The sequence below is a fragment of the Eurytemora carolleeae genome, unplaced genomic scaffold (genome assembly GCF_000591075.1).
Source record: "Eurytemora carolleeae unplaced genomic scaffold, Eaff_2.0 scaffold246, whole genome shotgun sequence".
NCBI lineage: Eukaryota > Metazoa > Arthropoda > Copepoda > Calanoida > Temoridae > Eurytemora > Eurytemora carolleeae.
Window position 1 is genome coordinate 252,057 of NW_019396137.1, and position 20,447 is coordinate 272,503.

Consider the following 20,447-nt stretch of genomic DNA (forward strand, 5'->3'; position numbering starts at 1 on the left):
AATTAGGATAGTTTCATGAAATGTTTGTGTACTTGTTATTTTAGAATTATAGTAAAAAATTTTTGGAGAAAATTCCGGGACTAGTTAAACTTTAATATTTCAGTTATTTCAACATGATTAAAGACTCTACTCTACTCTACTCTACTCTACTCTACTCTACTCTACTCTACTCTACTCTACTCTACTCTACTCTACTCTACTCTACTCTACTCTACTCTACTCTACTCTACTCTACTCTACTCTACTCTACTCTACTCTACTCTGTAAAATTATATTTATGACCCTAAACTAATGTTTATGTGCTTTCCATATTTTTGCTTTCTTGTTTGCGTCAGTATAATGATAAGTCAGCATGTTTTCTGCAGTTTACTTTAGTTTTAACGGTCAAACACAGTTCTAATGGGTTAAATATTGTACACTGTACAATGTTCGTAGAAAAACATTTAAATTTACTTTTTTTTTTAAAGGAGTTGAGTCTTTGCAGCAAATTCAAATATTCTAATCCCTAAATAGATATCTTAGCAAACTAATTGTGTAAACCTTTGATATTTCAAACTTAGACTTTTTGATTTAACAGAATTCATAGTTTAAAATATCAAGGGTCTACGACATCGAATTGCAAAGATGTGGGAGAAAAAAAATTAGAGTGTGTGGCAAAGCTCAGTTCCTTCTGGACATTTTTACTATACAATTAAAACAATTTAATATATACATGGACCAATTAATTTCCAGGGTCACTGAATCTTTAACTTTAAATCGGTGGTTCAAAGTTTTACCGGCAGTTGATAGTTCACCGACGTTGCTCAAATTCATTAAATTCGGTCCCTGATAATGCATATATTTGTATAAATTATTTTGATTTAATTTTTATTTTTTTTAATTCTCTGTTTTAGAAGTTTTTAATAAGTTTTAAAATGTCCGGTTATGAAATTGAGTCCTTGCTGAGAAAACCCAGTTTCAGGTTTAAACAACTTTTATTTAAAAAACGCCAACGATCTTTAGTTAATGGACTAAACACTTTAATTAGCTTTAGAAATGATCACATAATATTTAATTTTACGTAAAAGTAACATTCTTTAATTCTATACTTTCTATTTTTACCAATCAAACAGTCGTTTTAGTTTTCTAGCAGTAGATAATTGATAGCGAACTTTTTGTTCATTCTAATCAAATCATAATTGCACATTAAATTCAAAGTATCATTTTGATAGACACAAAAATTGAAATCTATAGAATAAAACAAGACATTCATACATATGTTCCCTATGGCCGGCCAAACGGTTGGACCGAATGGGCCGAAATTTTTTAGGGGACCCAGGGGTAACATATGCTAAAAATCGATTTTTTTCTTCAAAATTCGACGGGCAACACAAATGTATACGCTCTAACGCCAAAATTGATCATAAATTTGCAAATTACTAGTTGCATAATGGTATGCAGGGATACCGGGTTATTTTAAATACTCTCGAAGAAACATCAAATTGAAATTTAAGTGTCTGAAATGATAAATATGAATCACGGCTTATTGTTTTTACCTTCTTAAAGGGGCTGACAAAGTAATATTTCAATTAAAGTAATTTCTAAGCCGTACCGTAACAACAAGGACAGTTTCTTCGTTTATCTTGAATTTCTACCATAAACATGGTTAAATTTCGACAATTTCAAATTAATAGAGACATCACAGATGAAAACTGTGACATTTTAAAGAGGAATTTTATAAATTCTTTAAGAGATTAAACTACTAAATGGTAATGAGAATCGATCATGTACCTCTTTAAATTGATAATCTCTTAAAATAACGCTTATAGTCTCTAAGTCTAAATTAGACATATTGAAAGATTTCTCTTAAGTCTAAATTAGACATATTGAAAGTTTTCTCTAAAGTCTAAATTAGACATATTGAAAGTTTTCTCTAAAGTCTAAATTAGACATATTGAAAGTTCTAAATTAGACATTTTTAAAGGTTTTCTCTAAAGTCTAAATTAGACATTTTGAAAGTTTTCTCTAAAGTCTAAATTAGACATTTTTAAAGGTTTTCTCTAAAGTCTAAATTAGACATTTTGAAAGTTTTCTCTAAAGTCTAAATTGGATATATTTAAAGTTTTCTCTAAAGTCTAAATTAGACTTATTTAATGTTTTCTCTAAAGTCTAAATTAGACATATTTAAAGTTTTCTCTAAAGTCTAAATTATGATTTTACAATCGCCATATCTTTTCAACCTGTGTAAACCTTTGATATTTCAAACTATCATTATTTTATCTAAAATGATTCATAGTTTGAAATATCTAAGGTCTCTGACATTCTAATGAAAAGATATATGGATAAGAAAATCAGATTTTGTTTCAAAAACTCAATTCCTTTAAAGTTTTTTTCTAAAGTCTAAATTTGACATATTTAAAGTTTTCAATTGTCTTAACATATATTCCGGAAGTAATGCAAGTTCAGCATTATCACATTAAGTCGGCTTTTAACTGCTTTTGACCTTCTTGGCCTTTGATTATGGTTTACCACACAAACTCTTTGATTATGGTTTACCACACAAACTCTTTGATTATTGTTTACCACACAAAATCTTTGATTATGGTTTACCACACAAGCTCTTTGATTATGGTTTACCACACAATCTCTTTGATTATGGTTTACCACACAAACTCTTTGATTATGGTTTACCACACAAACTCTTTGATTATTGTTTACCACACAAAATCTTTGATTATGGTTTACCACATCTTTGATTATGGTTTACCACACAAACTCTTTGATTATGGTTTACCACACAAACTCTCTCATATTTTTATTTTGCCCTAAAAATGCACATTTTAAAATTGCAACTCACTTGATTTTTAGCTTTAGTTAAAAGAAATATAATTGGTGAAATTCTGATTTATTTTTGATTAAAAGCGGTAATATTTTGGTTCACAGTCCCATATTTCTTTTTTTAAGGGATACCAGGTCTCCAAGTAAATGCTATGAAGATTCCATTATAATGGAGAAAAAAATTCGAGAAATTGGGCTTTTTTCAGGTAGACACTTTTTCTGATAGATACTTTTTCAGGTAGATACTTTTTCAGGTAGATACTTTTTCAGGTAGTTTTCAGGTAGACACTTTTTCAGGTAGATACTTTTTCAGGTAGATACTTTTTCAGGTAGATACTTTTTCAGGTAGTTTTCAGGTAGACACTTTTTCAGGTAGATACTTTTTCAAGTAGATACTTCTTAAGGTAGATAATTTTTCAGGTAGATACTTTTTCAGGTAGATACTTTTTCAGTTAGATACTTTTTCAGATAGATACTTTTCAAGAAGGTATTTTTCTTAAGATACTTGAGAAGAATTCGAGAAAATATAGAAATGGTATATTTTTAGATAGAAAATACAAATTTATAGAATATAGTTTATTTTTTATTTTTGTTACATGGAAACCCTCGAGAATAATTTGTGCTACACAAATTATGAATAATTATTTGATTTTTTAAAATTAGATTTTTAGTTTTGCAGATGGGGAATAAATTGTCCAAGGGGTGCAGGGGGTGAGCAAATTTTTTTAAACTATAAAATATCCCCTAACTCACCCCATATACATGGAATTAATATTGTAAAAATACTGTGTTTTTTTAATTACACTGAATATTTCGAGGAATAAAATTTGTTTCCAGTCAAAGTTTGGTACCCTAGATTGTATCATTTAAATATCTATCTATCTATCTATTTATCTATCTATCTATCTATTTATATATCTATCCTTTTATCTATCTATCTATCTATCTATTTATCTATCTATCTATCTATCTATCTATCTATCTATCTATTTATCTATCTATCTATCTATCTATCTATATGTATATCTATCTATCTATCTATCTATCTATCTATCTATCTATCTATCTATCTATCTATCTATCTATATGTATATCTATCTATCTATAGAGAATGTTGGATTTACCTTTATGAGCCTGCTAAGTGATGAACAAGAAATGAAGAATATCATCAAAGTTGGTTTTAAAGGTAATTAAATTTTAATTTTCATTTACCACCCATAGAAAATTCTAGAAAATTATAAAAATTTCTAGAAAAATCTAACAAAAATCTAGTAAAATCTAGAATAATCTAGAAAAATCAACAAAATCTAGTAAAATCTAGAAAAATCTAGAAAAATCTAGAAAAATCTAACAAAAATCTAGTAAAATCTAGGAAAGAGGCCTTTTTTAAATACCCCGCACACTGGACCAGAGTGACCGCCAGGTTCAAAGTTGTTGCACTCAAGCCAAACATTATTTTTTTTACTTACATATATAGGATGTTCAAAAAAATGTTTTTAAAATCTGCACTGCGTGTTAAGTATCTTAATTTTATGATTTAAAATTGATTTAAAGTTGATTAAAATTGTTAGTTTTTGTTGTAGAATTTAGTAAAATTCCGCGAAAATATGGCAGAAAATCCACCAAAATTCAAAATTACTAAACAGTACATAACTGTCGTCTCCTAATTTCACTACTTTATAGGTCTCACTGTATTCCTACAATAATGAAATTAGGAATTTAGGGCGCTTTGCTTTGATTCTTTTTTTCTATGAAGAAAATAAAATCGTTCAAATGTTGTTCACATGTTTAAATGTGGTATTATCAAACCTCTTAATTTAATTATATAAATATTTATAAATCAATAATATGAATGCATTGTCCTGGCGCCTTCTATAATTTGCAATAACGTTTTTTGTTCGTGACATTTAGTTGTGCATCCATCAGGGAGTAAGGAATCGAAGGGAGATATAACTGACGCGGCCCGCCCTACCATATGATTATACATGATTTGCAAACGGTACTTCATTTGAATAAGAAATATTTGTCTGATGTACAATTACCGCGTATACAATAACCCATTCTGAATATTTCTTATACAAATGGATTACCGTCTGCAAATCATGTATAATCATATGGAAGGGCGAACCGCGTGCAGTTATATCTCCCTTCTATTCCTTACTCCCCGGCATCCATCTCTATGGATTTTAGATGTCTATAGGATTTCATAAAATATGTAAAAGGCATTTTCCCCCCTAATTCAAGGGAGTTTACTGGGAGGGAGATGGAAAATTTCTGTTTACGCCCAGGATCTGAAGAATTGATTATTTAATAAATCTGTTAAATAGTTGGAATGATCTAGAATCTGTTTTTTTTGGCTCTCGTCTAGTTTGAAATTCACGTTTTTGTTTGAAACTACTAGTTTTTTAGCAAAGGAACTGAGTTTTTGCCACAAACTAAAAATTTATTATGCCTTTATCTTTACAACCTAATGGTTCAAACCTTTGATAATTCAAACTTAGATGATTTGATTTAACATAAATCATAGTTTGAAATATTAAAGGTCTACAATAATGTGTTTAAAGATATAGGGTTTAGAAAATCAGAGTTTGGGGCAAAATATCAATTCCTTTATTTAGCAAAAAAAATTCCACAATAAAAAGTTTTTTAAGAAAATGAACATGAACATGAACATGAACATGAACATGAACATAGAAATGTATTTCTTTGACTGTTTAGAAGTAGAACGAGAAATGCAAGAACTTGATGAGGCATTGAAGGAGGAAACTAAAATACGAGCACAGGATGACAAAGATATTAAGTAAGATGATGATGATGATGATGATGATGATGATGATGATGATGATGATGATGATGATGATGATGATGATGATGAGGATGATGATGATGATGATGATGTTGATGAACCAAATTTGAGGATTATCAATACATGGTTGAACTGCATAAACGTGGTTCAACCACTTCTCTTTAGCATGAACTGGAACAAGTCTGCGTGATTCAGCTACTGATAGCTTTTCATTAAATCCTATTCCGAAAGAGAATTAGTTATTCCGTTCATTAAAAAGTTCTTAACTCTGGAATATAAACATTACCGAACATCTAAATCTACTTAAAGTATGACTCAAAGATGTTTACAAGGAACATAATGTTCCTAATCTTGGAAACTATCGGAATATGATGGGAACCCAGCGGGTTGCCCAGGGTTGTCATAGTTTACCCGCGCTTTGTCATAGATTAGAATTTTAGCTATTTTTCCCTATAAAAGTGGACCCACTCAACTTAAAAACTTAAGACCAACGCTATAGTTCCCTAATCAAAATAAAAGGCAAATCGGTCCAGGGGTTCCTAAGTTCTGATTGGGCAAACAGACAGACAAACAGAGATTACAACTTGATATATATACATGGATATTTTTAATTAGGGGAACAAACTCTTTAAATATTACTCTATAGGTCCCTGCTGGAGTCCCAGGTAGGGTGGATAAAGGACGCGCAGGACCAGCTGGAGAAAAGACTAGAATCTAGAGTGCAAGATCTAGAAGCGAAATGTACTGCTAAAATGGATGATGTTGGAGGAAAAATAGAAAAGATGGTCGAACGAATTCTTCAAGAACGAATGAAAGAAATGAAGACAAAATTTGATGGGCTGGAGGAAAAAATTATGGAAAACATGATAGGTAGAATTTTTCAAAGTTTGTTCCAAAAAAATATTTTTAAAATCAGGATGTCCACAAAAAATCAGTATTCTAATTTGCCTTCTATGTTCATCTTTGTTCCTTTTTTGGATAAAGCAAATGTCTCATTTTCTCATTTTCTGATTCTTCGCATAACTTCCAGAGGTGGTCAATAAATGTGAACCCATAGATAAATAACAAAACAGATAGAACACTGTAAGTCGTCTTTTCAAAATTTAGGGTTTTTTTTTGGGGTCACAGCAACCATAAGGCAGATGCTCAAAGGAATTACGCGCATGTTCTCGCTCTGTCTTGTCATTCAACGCGGTAGCACGTAACTCCTCTGGGCTTCCGCCTTAGGGTTATTGTGAATGAAAAACCCCTAAATCTTGAAAAGACAACATATAGTGTTATATCTGTTTTGTTATAAATCTATGTGTGAACCTTTTCTTCAAATTTCACACAAGCCAAAATTGTTTCAACCCTGCCATTTAAAATCATTTATATTAAGTTAAGTTCTCATTTGTATGAGAACATTCAATAAAGCTGTGTAACGTATCTAAATTTCCAAATGACGGATATAACGTCTGCAAAACATTTTTTTTATTTCCATTTTATTGTTAATGAAACAAAAATTCAAACTCGACATTTTTCCATATATGGTACATTTCATGTAGAATGTATGTATAAATGAAAAATTTCAAATGAAAGCGCTTAATTTAAAGAAGTTTGTATGCACGCCTTATTCAACACTGTTCAGTGTGGAAATCTTCGTTTGAGCAAAATTTAAGAAGATCATTTTTTTCTCGAAAAATTTTAGAATTTTGGTCTCTTTTAGACAGGACTTGCGGATATTTGTCTTGGAAACAACGAAGGAAATGTTCGAAATTAATCACGTTTTAGTCGACAATATCTTCCTCATTGTTGCTCAAATATAAGCATATGGGTACCATTGTGAATTGGGCATGCTACTCTATTACTTCTCTCGTCCCTATCCCTGGGGTACTTTAAAACCAGGATACGCTGGGGGGGGGTCAATTTGACCCCCCCCTCTACATTTTTTTGGCGTTAAAATCAAAACGCATTTTATTAACGAAGACTATGTTGAAGAGTTTAAAATAAACTTGACCCACCTTTAAATCTCATGTTTGATGTCCAAATATGACAAATGATACATCATTGGAAAGCTCTAAATCTGCAAGAAAATTAGCAAAAATCTATTTTTTGTTGTTGCAAAATTCAGTTATAAAGTAAAAATTTTGAAAACAAAGGTCCAAAAACTGATAAAATATACATTTTTGAATTTTGAAAACTTTTCACCATTATTCCATTTCAAATATGCAAAACATTTAGCAAAATTTTATCATGAATTTTAGAAAGTAAATATTTGCCAGGAACTGACCGGAGTAGTAAATATTTGCCAGGAACTGACCGTAGAATGTAAATATTTGCCAGGAACTGACCGTAGAATGTAAATATTTGCCAGGAACTGACCGTAGAATGGTAAACCTAGAGAGGAAAACTCAAGAAGAAACTAGAAACGCACTTAAAGCTGTGGAACAAAATAACAAAGGTAGGTTTGCTGACTAAACATTCTTTATTCAATTTATACAATTTGAACAATTCGAACTTTTCTAAATATTTGCATCGTAAAACTTCTTGAATAGAAGGAACAGGAATTTACAAGATAAGAAGATAAGACATTTACATTTTGGTTTCTGTGTTTTAAATCTAGATTTAATTTCTGTGTAAATTGATTATTTCCATTTCGGAAACGGGAGTTTTAGATGTTATTATTATCATTTTTTGTTCGAAAAACACAGAATTAAAATTTCATTCCATTTATAAAAGTTAAAGCATATGTTATGGAATTGGAAATTGTATGACGGCCTTATGTTCCACCCTGATTCAATAGTTAGGTCCCTGACCCAGCAAGCTCGGACTTTCGATCACATGAAACATAATACAAACATTTTTCTTTGGTATATCTTGTTGACGGCGAATGGGTTTATTTGAAAATGTATTTAAAGACAACGTTGTATAATTTAATTGCTTGTTGAATTATATATACATAAACATTATATATATTGTTGAATTATATATACATATACATTATATATATTGTTGAATTATATATACATTATATTATATATATTGTTGAATTATATATACATTATATTATATATATTGTTGAATTATGTATGCATATATATTATATAATCTTCCTCATTAAACATTTGATTAACGATACGTCCATCTTTTACATGGAGGGTCACTTAAAATCACGATCCTTGAATTCTTTTAATTTTTGAAAGCATTCCCTTTCAGTTGCCCTGGAGACCTTGGCTCAGAGAAGTGAGGATGATTTAGCCCTGATAAAGCAAGCAGCAGAAAATAAGGTAAACACCAGAGATTGATTAACACCTATAATATGCGATATAATCCACAGCATGTTCTATTGTGTACACTGTACAAGTACTGTACACAACCAATCAGGAGACATCTTTATTCAGAGATATTTATGGATCCTTTGAATAGGAAATGCAAAATCTTTAAAAATAGACAATATTCATAAACGTTATGTTTTATGTTTAAAATTGGAGTATTTCTTTAAATGTTGTAAAACTTAACCCCTGAATGCAACAAGTGGCCGTTAGATGTCAGTCAAAAAATATTACATGGGACTGTAGCATGGTGTGCCGGGACACGAAAGGTCTGCTCAGCCTATCCAGGTAGAGTGTATGAGCAGTCTGTGTAGTCTGTGTTAAACACACAGACTGCCCATTCACTTTACCTGGATAGGCTAAGCAAGCCTAAAGGTGTACCATCACGCAATGCTACATTTCAATGAAATTTGTTGTCTACCATCTAACGGCCATTTGTTGCAAAAAATACACATTCAGGGGTAAAATTAAATTTTTTTAAAGAAATACTCTTATTTTTAACATAAAACTTAAAATTAATAAATTTAGTCTTTTTTTGAAGGTTTCGTATTTATTATTCAAAGGATACTTAAATATCCCTAAGCACAGACGTCTGTTTACTGGTTGTGTACTCCAGATGTACACACTGAAGACTACAGAGACCAAAACTTAATACAGGGTATCATTACGAAAACCAGTTTTAGAACCCGGGTTTCAAAAATGGGGTTAGGTTGAGAAAATCAATAGTTTTGTTAGGCTATTTTATTCAGTTTCTTTATATTTTCCATTTTTATTGAATCCCCTGAATCAAAATCTACACAAATGTTAAGACCATGAATGCGATTAGCTTAGCTATGTATAGTGATTAGCTTAACTACGCTTACATATATATCTGCGCAAATCTTTTAAATACCTATATTAACTTAACCTGTAACATAGATATCTAAATACATGTCAGTTGAATTAGACTCAGCTTTGATTATGGTGAGAGAGTAATTTGTTCCTCATTTAACAAACAAGTTGATGAGATCATGCCCATTGGTTTGGCATTAATAATTTACGAGCTTGGGTTAGTGTTGGCATTGATAGCTGAAGAGATTGTGCCCAGTGTTTGGCATTGATAGTTTATGAGCTTGTGTCCGTGCTGACATTGATAACTGAAGAGATCCTTCCCGTGTTTGGCATTGATAGTTTATGAGCTTGTGTCCCTGTTGACATTGATAACTGAAGAGATCCTTCCCGTGTTTGGCATTGATAGTTTATGAGCTTGTGTCTATGTTGACATTGGTAGCTGAAGAGATTGTGCCTGTGTTTGGAATTGATAGTTTAAGAGCTTCTGTCCGTGCTGACATTGATAGCCGACGTGACATACCTGGATTTACGAGTAAGGCATTTACTAAACATTCTCTTTATATTTATAGTTTTTGTTACAAAAGTAAGAAATGTTTCATTGTTTATATAAATTTAACATTTATAGTTTTATAGGAATCAGAATTCGATGCCTTGAAAGCTTCAATTCTAGAAACGCAGGTTAGTTTTAAATCTTTAAAGAACAGCGTCACTGCAAACTTTATCACATCTTAACTCCTTTAGCTTTAATTACACCCACAATTACAAGAACATCAAATTTTGTTCTTCCCAATAGCTTCACTAAATGAAGTTATGATTGAAAACATTAAAGATTTTAATCTTATGAGAAAGGAATTGAGTTTTTGCTACAAACAAAAATTTTCTAACCCCGAAATCAGCACAACCTGATTGTGTAAACCTTATTTTCAAACTTACACTATTTAATTTATCAGAATTTATATTTTTAAATATAAAAGGTCTACAAAATCGGGGTGTTAAGATTAGAAAATCATAGTTTGTGGCAAAAACTTAATTCCTTAACCTTAGTTTGACCTGAGCCTGCGATTTAAAAAATTCGGGAAAATATGGCTTGGGTCAAAGCTGTCGTTGGGCCTTATTTACAGCCTCAGCTTTCGGATTCAAACTCCAAAAAGCTCAAAAAACTGGTTTAACATTCTTTTTGGGGAATTTTCATGGAAGGAATTGACGCATTCCGGGTTTTTGTGAGATCAATACGCAACATTGAGCCTTATTCTCCACTGAGACCATGCAAGGTCGGTTTTATTTTCATTGGGCCTTAAGTTGAGCCGAAGATCTTGCAGAATCACGTGACACAAGCTGTCTTCAGAGTTGGGTCGAAGATTGGGTCTTAAAGTCGGGTTTACGGAATTACGGCTCGAGTCAAAGTTTTTAAATCGTGGGCTCAGAAAATTAAGAAATATTTTGTTCTCCAGGAAAATGAGACCAAAAGGCTAAAAGAAGAAGGAGATAAAATAATGAAAACAATTTCAAAGGGTCAGGAGGACATGAAAACGTTTCAAACACAAGTTGATAACAAAATTAATGTATTGTCTAATGAACTTGGTGATATTAAGAATCATATTGAAGATAAAACTGGGGAAATTGATGCTAGCATTGAAGCAATGCATGTCAGCTTTAAAGATAGATTTGAAGCGGAAAGAACTGAGACTGCCAGGGAAACTGAAGCTATGAAAAAGCAGTTCAAAGGTAATGTTGAATTGTTATTAACCCTTTAAAGACTGACGTCGTATGGCCATGGAGGGGGGGGGGGGCAGGCCCAATCAATGAGTTATGAATTAAAAAAAGATAATTTAAAAGGGGTTGCCTCACATACATGAAATATGCTTTTTTCCAGCTGAAAAATGACATAAAGTGACTTAGCCAGTAGAAAAGTGAAATCGAAAATATTTATTATTACCCTGGAAAAATTATATATTTAACTTTAAAGTGCGTACAAAAATAAATGTTTATCAATCAATCAATCAAAAGGTGTTTATGAACGAGTTCATGGTAATCGAAGAGTTAATGGTAATGGACGAGAATTAGGGACTTTAAACGTAATTTCAAGTCATCCTCTGTGCAAAGATGGCAATGGCCGATTTACAGAGGTACACTTTCAAATCGTTTTCTGATCAATCATGAACTGATTGATCCAACTAAGGTTTCAAGGATAACGTTGCGTATATCCATTGTAATCTTTGCATAAAGATTGAAGAGTACTTAATACTACGTTAACAGTCCCTTTAAGAAATATGTTTTAGATGATTTGGAGGAGGAGAAAAGAGCAAGAGAGCAAGGTTTTAAACAAGAAGGGAAGTCAAGACAAGACTTGAGTTTAAGAATAGATGGACTAGGAGAACAGCTGGAGGAGAAAATAAATAAAGTAAAACAGGAAGAAAAGGAATCAAGGTGAAACTTTTCCTTAAATATTAAATAAATCAAGATGAAAATTTTCCTTAAATATTGAAGAAATCAAGATGAAACTTTTCCTTAAATATTAAAGAAATCGAGATGAAACTTTTCCTTAAATATTAAAGAAATCAAGATGAAAATTTTCCTTAAATATTAAAGAAATCAAGGTGAAAATTTTCCTTGAATATTGAAGAAATCTAGATGACACTTTTCTTTAAATATTAAAGAAATCAAGGTGAAATAAAAAAAGAAAAAACTGGAAAACACAACACAACAAAATATCATTTACATATTAGTAATTAAAAAAACGTAAAGATTTTTTGTATTCTCTAAAAATAAAGACTAAAACAAATAGATAATTTTAAATGGGGGGCATGAGGTTCTGGAACCATCACATCTAGTTTAGAAAATGTTTAAAGGGTTTAAAGTGCATAAAAGGAAAAGGATTTAAGAATAATTTTATGCGCGGGCCCGCGGGGACAATAGATTCTATTTTTTACAGTTTAGTTTTTTAAACTTGAAAGAAGATTATTTCTGTTTCTAACTGGAGTACATTGTGATTAATCCATTTTTGACATTTTTAAGCCAAGGGTTTAAAGAAAAATTAATCAATTTTAAGAAATTTTAATGAAACCAATCAAAAATTTCATTCATTTATAAGAATTGGATTGCCATTTAACCTGGAATATTAAAAAAACTCTCTGTCATTGCTTTAACATTCATATGAAATTGTGTCTAGACTGTTAAAAAGATGGATATTATAGTTTATGCATAGTTTCTGGCGTTTTAGAGACTTTAATATTTTCAGATAATCAGGATTTCTATCAAGATACCGGGACTTATACAACGCGCTAATCTTCAATTAATGGGATTAAATACTAAATTAATAAAAGTTGACTTTTCGATTCAATTAAAAAATTCCACTTTAGAAAAATATGTCATATTGCTAAAGTTGTTGACAAACCGCCTTTATATTCTATTATGGATAAACTTTCACAAGTTTTTCAATACTAACCAATGAACCAAGCAGTTTTTGCAAAACTTTTTTTGCAAGAATGAAAAGTTTGCCAAAGAAGCAAAGTGTGGTTGCACAGCATGCTATAAAGAACCATTCACGATAAATGAATTACAAAAAATATAAAGATGAAATTGAATTTATTCAAAGTGAACACCCCACAAATACAAAGTTATTTTTGTGCTAAATTGGGTGTAAATAGATATCTAAATTTGATTTGCAAACAATCAGATTGCAAAGATAAAGGGATACAAAATTGAGAAATTGATGGGATCAACTAATCTGAGCTGAAAACTTTAGAATGAGATATCCTTAATCCCGATTACTTAATCTGAGTATCCAATGTACACACTTTTCATTTTCTTCCTAAACATCATTTCTTGGATATAGAAGAGAAAAATCAAAAACAGGTTTTTCAATTTTAAAAGTTCCTCCTGTTTCTGCATAGAATCTTAAATGGCGCGTAAAATTTCAAATTTATCAGCTCCATTGCCCATATACGCGACTCTGATTGGTTGAATTTTATACTCTTTTCAAGATAAAAGTACAAGATTAGATTAGTCTCGATATTAACAAAGCGATGATCAAGCGTTAATCTCAATATCCACCATTCTAAAGTTTTCAGCTCTGTTCATTTAATTTGCATAAATGATGTGAACGGGAAGGGTGGCAATTGTTTTAAATTTCACAATTACTAAAAAAAGATTTTTTTTTCATCTCTTCAAAGAATCTTTCATACAAAAATGTGTTCAAGGAAAAAAAACAAATAAACAGTAAACAATGTTATATGTAACTTATTCAGGGATCAACTAGCATTGGATGTAAACACTTTAAAAGAGGAAACTAAGGCGAATTTAAGGTAACACAAAATTTTGTACATTATTTTGCCTAATATTTGTTCTGACCGAATATATTAACAATCGCTGCATGGTCTTATCTCCATGTGTTCAATATATGGCAATAGATTAAACCAAAATTCCAAATTCTCTTATTTTCTAAAAAAAAATAAAAATTATATATTATGATTACTGGTATTTCTAAAAGATTATGGTACCTATAATTCAAAGTTTTAATCTTCAACATTTTATGTTGTAAACTTATGATATTTAAACTAAGAATACCGCTAGATTAAATAGTTAAAGCTTAAAGAGTTTACATTCAATACATAAGTTCTTTCTGATTCCCCTGTCTCCAGAAATTGATATAAAACTGTTTATACCTAAAGTTATACCAAAACTCATATAAATACGCAACAGTTTTGAAAATTACGAAAACCCAGAGGAGCCTAAAAAATTTAGGTACACTCCTATTATAATCAATTTGAATATAACACTTATTAATTTTTAATAGATATAATCGATAACATTTTTGTTACGTCTGCATCACATAACCATAATTTCCACCAAGGGCAGTGCAGTAACTGGTCACGTGGCACTTTCTGAATCACATGACCAGAATTTCCACCAACGGCCGTTCAGTATTTGGTCATGGGTCTCCTCCAGTCATTTGAGTTTTGGTGTAACTTTGACACAGTTTTACATCAATTTCCCGAGAAAAGGAAAAAGAAAAGAAAAGGAAATAAGTTTCGATCAACTCCTAAAATGTTTAGGGTTCAGCCTATACCCCAATTAATGTTTCCTTAACAGTCCCCTTAAGTTTTGACAGTTGAGAAAAATTAATAATTACAATTATCAACTTCTCAATGCTGTTATTAAGCTGAATAGACAGACTAAAATAAGGGAGCTATAGCCTTAACCCGGCCTATTCCGACTGACGTCTGGTTTACCCAAAGTTTGACTGGGGGGATCACAGTGGCCCCCCCTCTATTTCCTTATTGTGATACAAATCTATAACATATGATATATGTTTGGAAAGCCCCTGGGCACCTTTTTATTAACCTGCAAAAATTTTTTGCAAATTTGCATTTTCTTACATATTTATTTCCAAATAATGTTTTATAGCGAAAAGTGCGCGAAATATAATAAATTATACATTTGTAAAAAGCCCTGACCCAGCAAATTCAAATATGCAAAAATATTTGCAAAATCTTCAAGACATAAATATGCATTCAAGGAAAACTAAAACTGTGCAAATTACCTTTTAAAGCGTCTGTGCAAAAATCTACGCAAAATTTCTTTGCAGAATTGTGCAATCTGCTAATTTGTGTTGTAGGCTTCCTAAAAAGCCATAAAATGTTGAAATCCAATGACTGGAATTAGGTCTAAATTTGGATTTAGTCTGGTAAAGGTACAATAAGGGGTTTAGGCAGTAGCCTGAGGAATAAGACGGCAGGTATAAACGCCCAGCTTTTATCCTAAAATGAGGGGCATATATGAGTTAGAAAAGTAAAAAAATATAAACAGCAAATAAAGTTAATATATTTTTGATATTTTAGAAGCGGCAACCAACTGTAATCAAGTCCTGAGGAATCTTTATTTTTTCAAAAATGATTTTTTTAGATTGAAGTTTTTAATTAAATTAAATTATTTATTTACCCGAGAAGCTTGTTTTTTTAAAAATCTTAAATCTACATACTCTGACGTATTTACATGATAATGTTGTCTTGGTTTTTAGGACAAAGAAATTTTTTTTGTCAATATCAATATTTTTAAACATAAAATAGTCGTTCAAGAATAGTTTAAATGAATAATCGACGTAAGTAGGGCTGGACAAAGTTCCGCTTTTATCCTAAAATGAGGGGCATATATGAGTTAGAAAAGTAAAAAAATATAAACAGCCTCAGACCAATACTTTTTGACGTATTGGAAAAAAAACGACATAGGGGGGGGGGGGGTTACCTAACTCAGTCGGAATAGGGTTTAGGTATGATATGATTAATATTTCGTAAATTTGGGTCTAATTTTACTTTTAGACCAGTAAATCCCGTTGATAAACCCACCAACGTTATAGAATAGAGACTCAGGGATTCAGACTCGAGTCTAAGCTTTCTTATCGAGACCTCTGGTTGCAAAGAAGTTGTTACAACTGAAAAGAAAATTGAAGTTTGAGGCATTTAATACCTTTAGGGAAATCGACGAGGGATTGAATGTTCGAGCTGACGAGCTGAAGAATGATTTTGAAAGAAAAAAACAGGAAATAATCTCAACACAACACCAAGTAGAACATGAGATAAACAAAAACATGGAGAAAATAAAAACTGATTTAGGCAACTTAAGAATACTAATTTAATTTTCATTATTAGAAAAATTAATATTTACAAAGTTAACGTGTAAACCTACGTTGAAAAAATGTTTTCTTTTGTTTTCTTTTTGAAAATTTATTTTTTCTCAAATTGTAACTTTCAGATTTACACAGTAGAGAAAAAGGGGAAAATTGCAAATAGAAAATCGTCGTTACTTTGTTATATTGATGATCAGAGAAGGTTTAAAGAGGGTGATACCACTTTTAAAAAATGGGTATCACTTGATAAACCAAGTCGACATCCCCTTTAAGAAATTTTTTTTCATTAAATTGTGAGTTTTCTTAAACACGCGAATACAAAGACATGGAGATGGAATTACAAAAAGAGGAAAACAAAGAAAACTTAAACAAATCAAGTCAGGTATACAATTTTTTAATTGTATTTTGATAAAGATTTGACCGCAAGCCATAGTTATATATATTCTTTTATATCTATGCCGCAAAACACATTTATTTCCAATATTCATATTCACAAAGCTCACACTTTACTCGGAGCCATGTCTTTTAAACTAAGATTCGTTTTGTCTTAAAAACGCAACAATAAAATTTAGTTTTTCGTTTGTTTAAAAAAATAGTTCCAACCCTAAAAACAGTATGTCCGAGGCAGTAAGAATTAAGTTCCAGCTTATAGCCTGAAGTAAGTGTGCTTTAACTAATCTCAGACCAATACTTTGTGTGATTTTGCAAAAACTATCTGGGGGGGGGCCTTCTCTCTGCTAAGATAGGGTTAATTTGTTCCTTTGCGTCACTGAATAAAATAGCACTGTATTTCGCAAGGTTGTATAATAAGGTTGCTTACTCTCGATGCGCTCCAATGTACGAGAAATGTTGGATAGATAAAATCCGAATTTGACGTCACTGATTATAGAGGCAAGAGTTACGTGTCGGATGCGACTTCTATCTGTCTATGCTAAAACTATGTTCATCAAGAGTAGGCAACCTTAGTTATACAACCTTGGTATTTAGAGGGTTGATGAGCTGGAAGAAAATATATCTTCACAAATTAGTTCAAAATTGCTCAATCAACAACAGCTCATCGAAAAACTAGAAAACAAATTAGGTGACCAGGTGTTTTATTTTAAAAAATTTATTTAGAAATTAATTATAAACTCTATAGATGGTTTCTTCTTTAAATGAAACCCCGCGAGAAAATTTTGTGGCATTCTATTTGAATTTTTTTAGCTTTCTTTGGTGTGATAAAAAATATACTAATTTTGTTGCTTTTAGTTGAATATATTTTTAATATGGTAAACGAATATTTTTATATGCTAAACGAAAAGAGTAATAACTATTAAGCAACCTCTCAATAAAAATATTTGGCTAGAAATAAAAAGAAAATTTCCAAAAATTTATTTACACCCAGAGCATTGCAGACAGGGTTTTATTGTAAAACTGAAACCAACTTCCATTATTTTCTTTGCACAATTTAATTGTATAGTAGTAGATTTACACAATATGTTATTATCGTTTTATAATTTTATTTCGTTTACACAATATGTTATTATCGAATTCGGAATGTAAATTCACAAAACTTCACAATTTAAGTTTTCTAATATTAATTAATAAAGTTAATATATTTTTGATATTTTAGAAGCGGCAACCAACTGTAATCAAGTCCTGAGGAATCTTTATTTTTTCAAAAATGATTTTTTTAGATTGAAGTTTTTAATTAAATTAAATTATTTATTTACCCGAGAAGCTTGTTTTTTTAAAATCTTAAATCTACATACTCTGACGTATTTACATGATAATGTTGTCTTGGTTTTTAGGACAAAGAAATTTTTTTTGTCAATATCAATATTTTTAAACATAAAATAGTCGTTCAAGAATAGTTTAAATGAATAATCGACGTAAGTAGGGCTGGACAAAGTTCCGAAACCGAAACGGAGGTTTTTGAAAATACTTGAAAGAGTCTGTTAACGAACGGCAGAAACCGTTAATCTTTAAATCGTTAACGAAACGGATCAGCCATTTAAAAAAATTAACGGTTGAAAATGAAAACGAAACGGATTATTTTTAAGAACGATGAATTTCGTTTTTTGGCTTAAAATTGCATTGAAAAAAAGTTTACGTGTTTTACCGTTAATTCTGTAATAATTTTCCGTTAATGCTGTTATAACGGTAACTTTAAAAAAAACTGAAAATACAAAGTTTGTTCTTACCCTGAGATTTTATTCTAAAAACGGTCGGAACTAACCGTTAACGAAACAACTTGAAAAAGTTTGAATGTGCCCAGTACAAGACAAAGAGAAAGCGAAAGGAACAAAAAAGACAACTTTAAAAATGATAATTGTTTAATATAAAGTGAAACTGTAGAGAAAAGGAGGAAAATATGGAATTAGCTTTAGGTAAATTATTAAAATTATTCTTAAAATAGGTTTTGACGAAATGTTTTTTAACTATCAAGGTCAGAGGGGGTTATCTTATTGGACGAAAAGAAAATCAAATCTATTTGAACCAATTCTGTCCCATTTGACCTATAGAACTAAACAGTTACAAGACAAGAAGAGATAAAATTTTGGTTTCTATTTAAAAATTTAGATATATTCCCGGTATACAAAAGTTGAGAAATTCACTATGGAAATTCCCTACTCACAACAATTTGGGGACTGTAGAAAATTTCTCAACTATAGGTTTATTTTTCACAAAGATATTACTATTCTAGCGGATATAAGGCAGGAGCAAAGCTTACCTCTTTCTGTTGCTTTCAATGCAGTAAGGTAATTTGAAGAAAATTTATAAATTTTTAATTAAAAAAAAATTAGCCTGTAAATCTTGAAACATTACAGCTTCAAGTTTGATTTCTGCCTTTTTTTTTAAACATAGTTTTTTGATTGTAAACTACATGATTTGGCAAAGAATTAGGGTACCATTTAGGTTTTTATATTGTATATATCTATTGTACCCTATTAACCATTTGTTGGTTTCGGCCGTTTAAGTGAAATAGATTCAATGGTAAAGGCCGGCCAAGTGTAAACATTTGTTTATTGTTAATTTACATGTAGTAAGAAAAAAATTTTCATGCAAAGAATATGATTTGAGTAAAGTTTACAATAAACTAATCGTTATTCAAGCTTAATTATAATTGACAACATTGTTCTGCAATTTCCTTGACTGTAATCATGTTGTGTGTCTGTAACAAAAAAGTGTGCGTGTGTGAAAACGAACTCGTCTTCAAAGCAGTGTGACTGGCTTTCTCATCCCAGACAAATGCCATTTCCCTTCCCTTTATTCTTATTCCCTGATATAGGTAGGGATGTTAACGTTTTCATTTTTCAGAAAAACGATCGTTCCGTTATGAAAACGACGAAAAAAATCGAAAACGAAATGTTCGTGTTTGAAAACGATCGTTTTTTAAAAAGTTCGTTTTTTAAAAATGGTCTTTTTTAAAACGATCGTTTTTATAAAATTCGTCGTTTTTCAAAACGATCGTTTTTCAAAACGAGCGTTTTTATAAAATTTGTCGTTTCGTTAACGATCGTTAGCGACGACCCTTCGTTAACGATCGGTAACAACAACCCTCCGTTAACGATCGTTAACAAAGAGAGGAAACCGACCTGAAGGGCATCTGTACTTATCATTGAGTTGGTTTAAAGAAAATATCAAGAAGTTTTAACGCCCCCACAACTGTGAAACTTCATGTAAGACGACATTCAATAAAGTTGCATGTAATTTTTTTCAAAAAACGACCGTTTTGATAAAGTTCGTCGTTTCGTTAACGATCGCTAACGAAAACCCTTCGTTAACGATCGTTAACGATCTTTAAGGACAACCCTTCGTTAACGATCGTTAACAAAATTGTCAAGAATTTTTTTTTTAAACAATCGTTTAACGATCGTTTAACGATCGTATAACGATCGTTTAACGATCATTTAAAAACGATTAACAACCCTATATCACATAGGCTTACTGGATCTATGTACTATTATTGTAGGGATGTTGATTATATTCTGGGTGGAGAGGAGTACCTTACCTTCTCCCACTGTACAGTCAACTCAGGAGCAGCTATGGACCCAAAGTGAGTGTACAATATGAG

The 20,447-nt window shown here is 31.0% G+C and overlaps 1 protein-coding gene across 2 annotated transcripts in view; it reads left to right on the forward strand.

Annotated features, from left to right (window-relative positions):
- Window positions 1-873: 873 nt before the first annotated feature.
- The window catches only part of LOC111696038 (uncharacterized protein PFB0145c), a 31,410-nt gene continuing 11,836 nt past the window's right edge, over window positions 874-20,447 (forward strand). For both annotated transcript variants that reach the window (XM_023465560.1, XM_023465561.1), the window contains exons 1-18: window positions 874-961; window positions 2,944-3,023; window positions 3,926-4,003; window positions 5,536-5,617; window positions 6,270-6,493; window positions 7,977-8,063; window positions 8,819-8,889; window positions 10,399-10,443; window positions 11,217-11,490; window positions 12,045-12,192; window positions 14,013-14,069; window positions 16,237-16,376; window positions 16,714-16,772; window positions 17,378-17,471; window positions 18,003-18,033; window positions 18,728-18,759; window positions 19,077-19,131; window positions 20,346-20,429. In XM_023465560.1, the coding sequence (XP_023321328.1) occupies window positions 915-961; window positions 2,944-3,023; window positions 3,926-4,003; window positions 5,536-5,617; window positions 6,270-6,493; window positions 7,977-8,063; window positions 8,819-8,889; window positions 10,399-10,443; window positions 11,217-11,490; window positions 12,045-12,192; window positions 14,013-14,069; window positions 16,237-16,376; window positions 16,714-16,772; window positions 17,378-17,471; window positions 18,003-18,033; window positions 18,728-18,759; window positions 19,077-19,131; window positions 20,346-20,429 (1,688 nt within the window). In that variant the 5' untranslated portion in view covers window positions 874-914. The remainder of the gene's footprint in view (window positions 962-2,943; window positions 3,024-3,925; window positions 4,004-5,535; window positions 5,618-6,269; window positions 6,494-7,976; window positions 8,064-8,818; window positions 8,890-10,398; window positions 10,444-11,216; window positions 11,491-12,044; window positions 12,193-14,012; window positions 14,070-16,236; window positions 16,377-16,713; window positions 16,773-17,377; window positions 17,472-18,002; window positions 18,034-18,727; window positions 18,760-19,076; window positions 19,132-20,345; window positions 20,430-20,447) is intronic.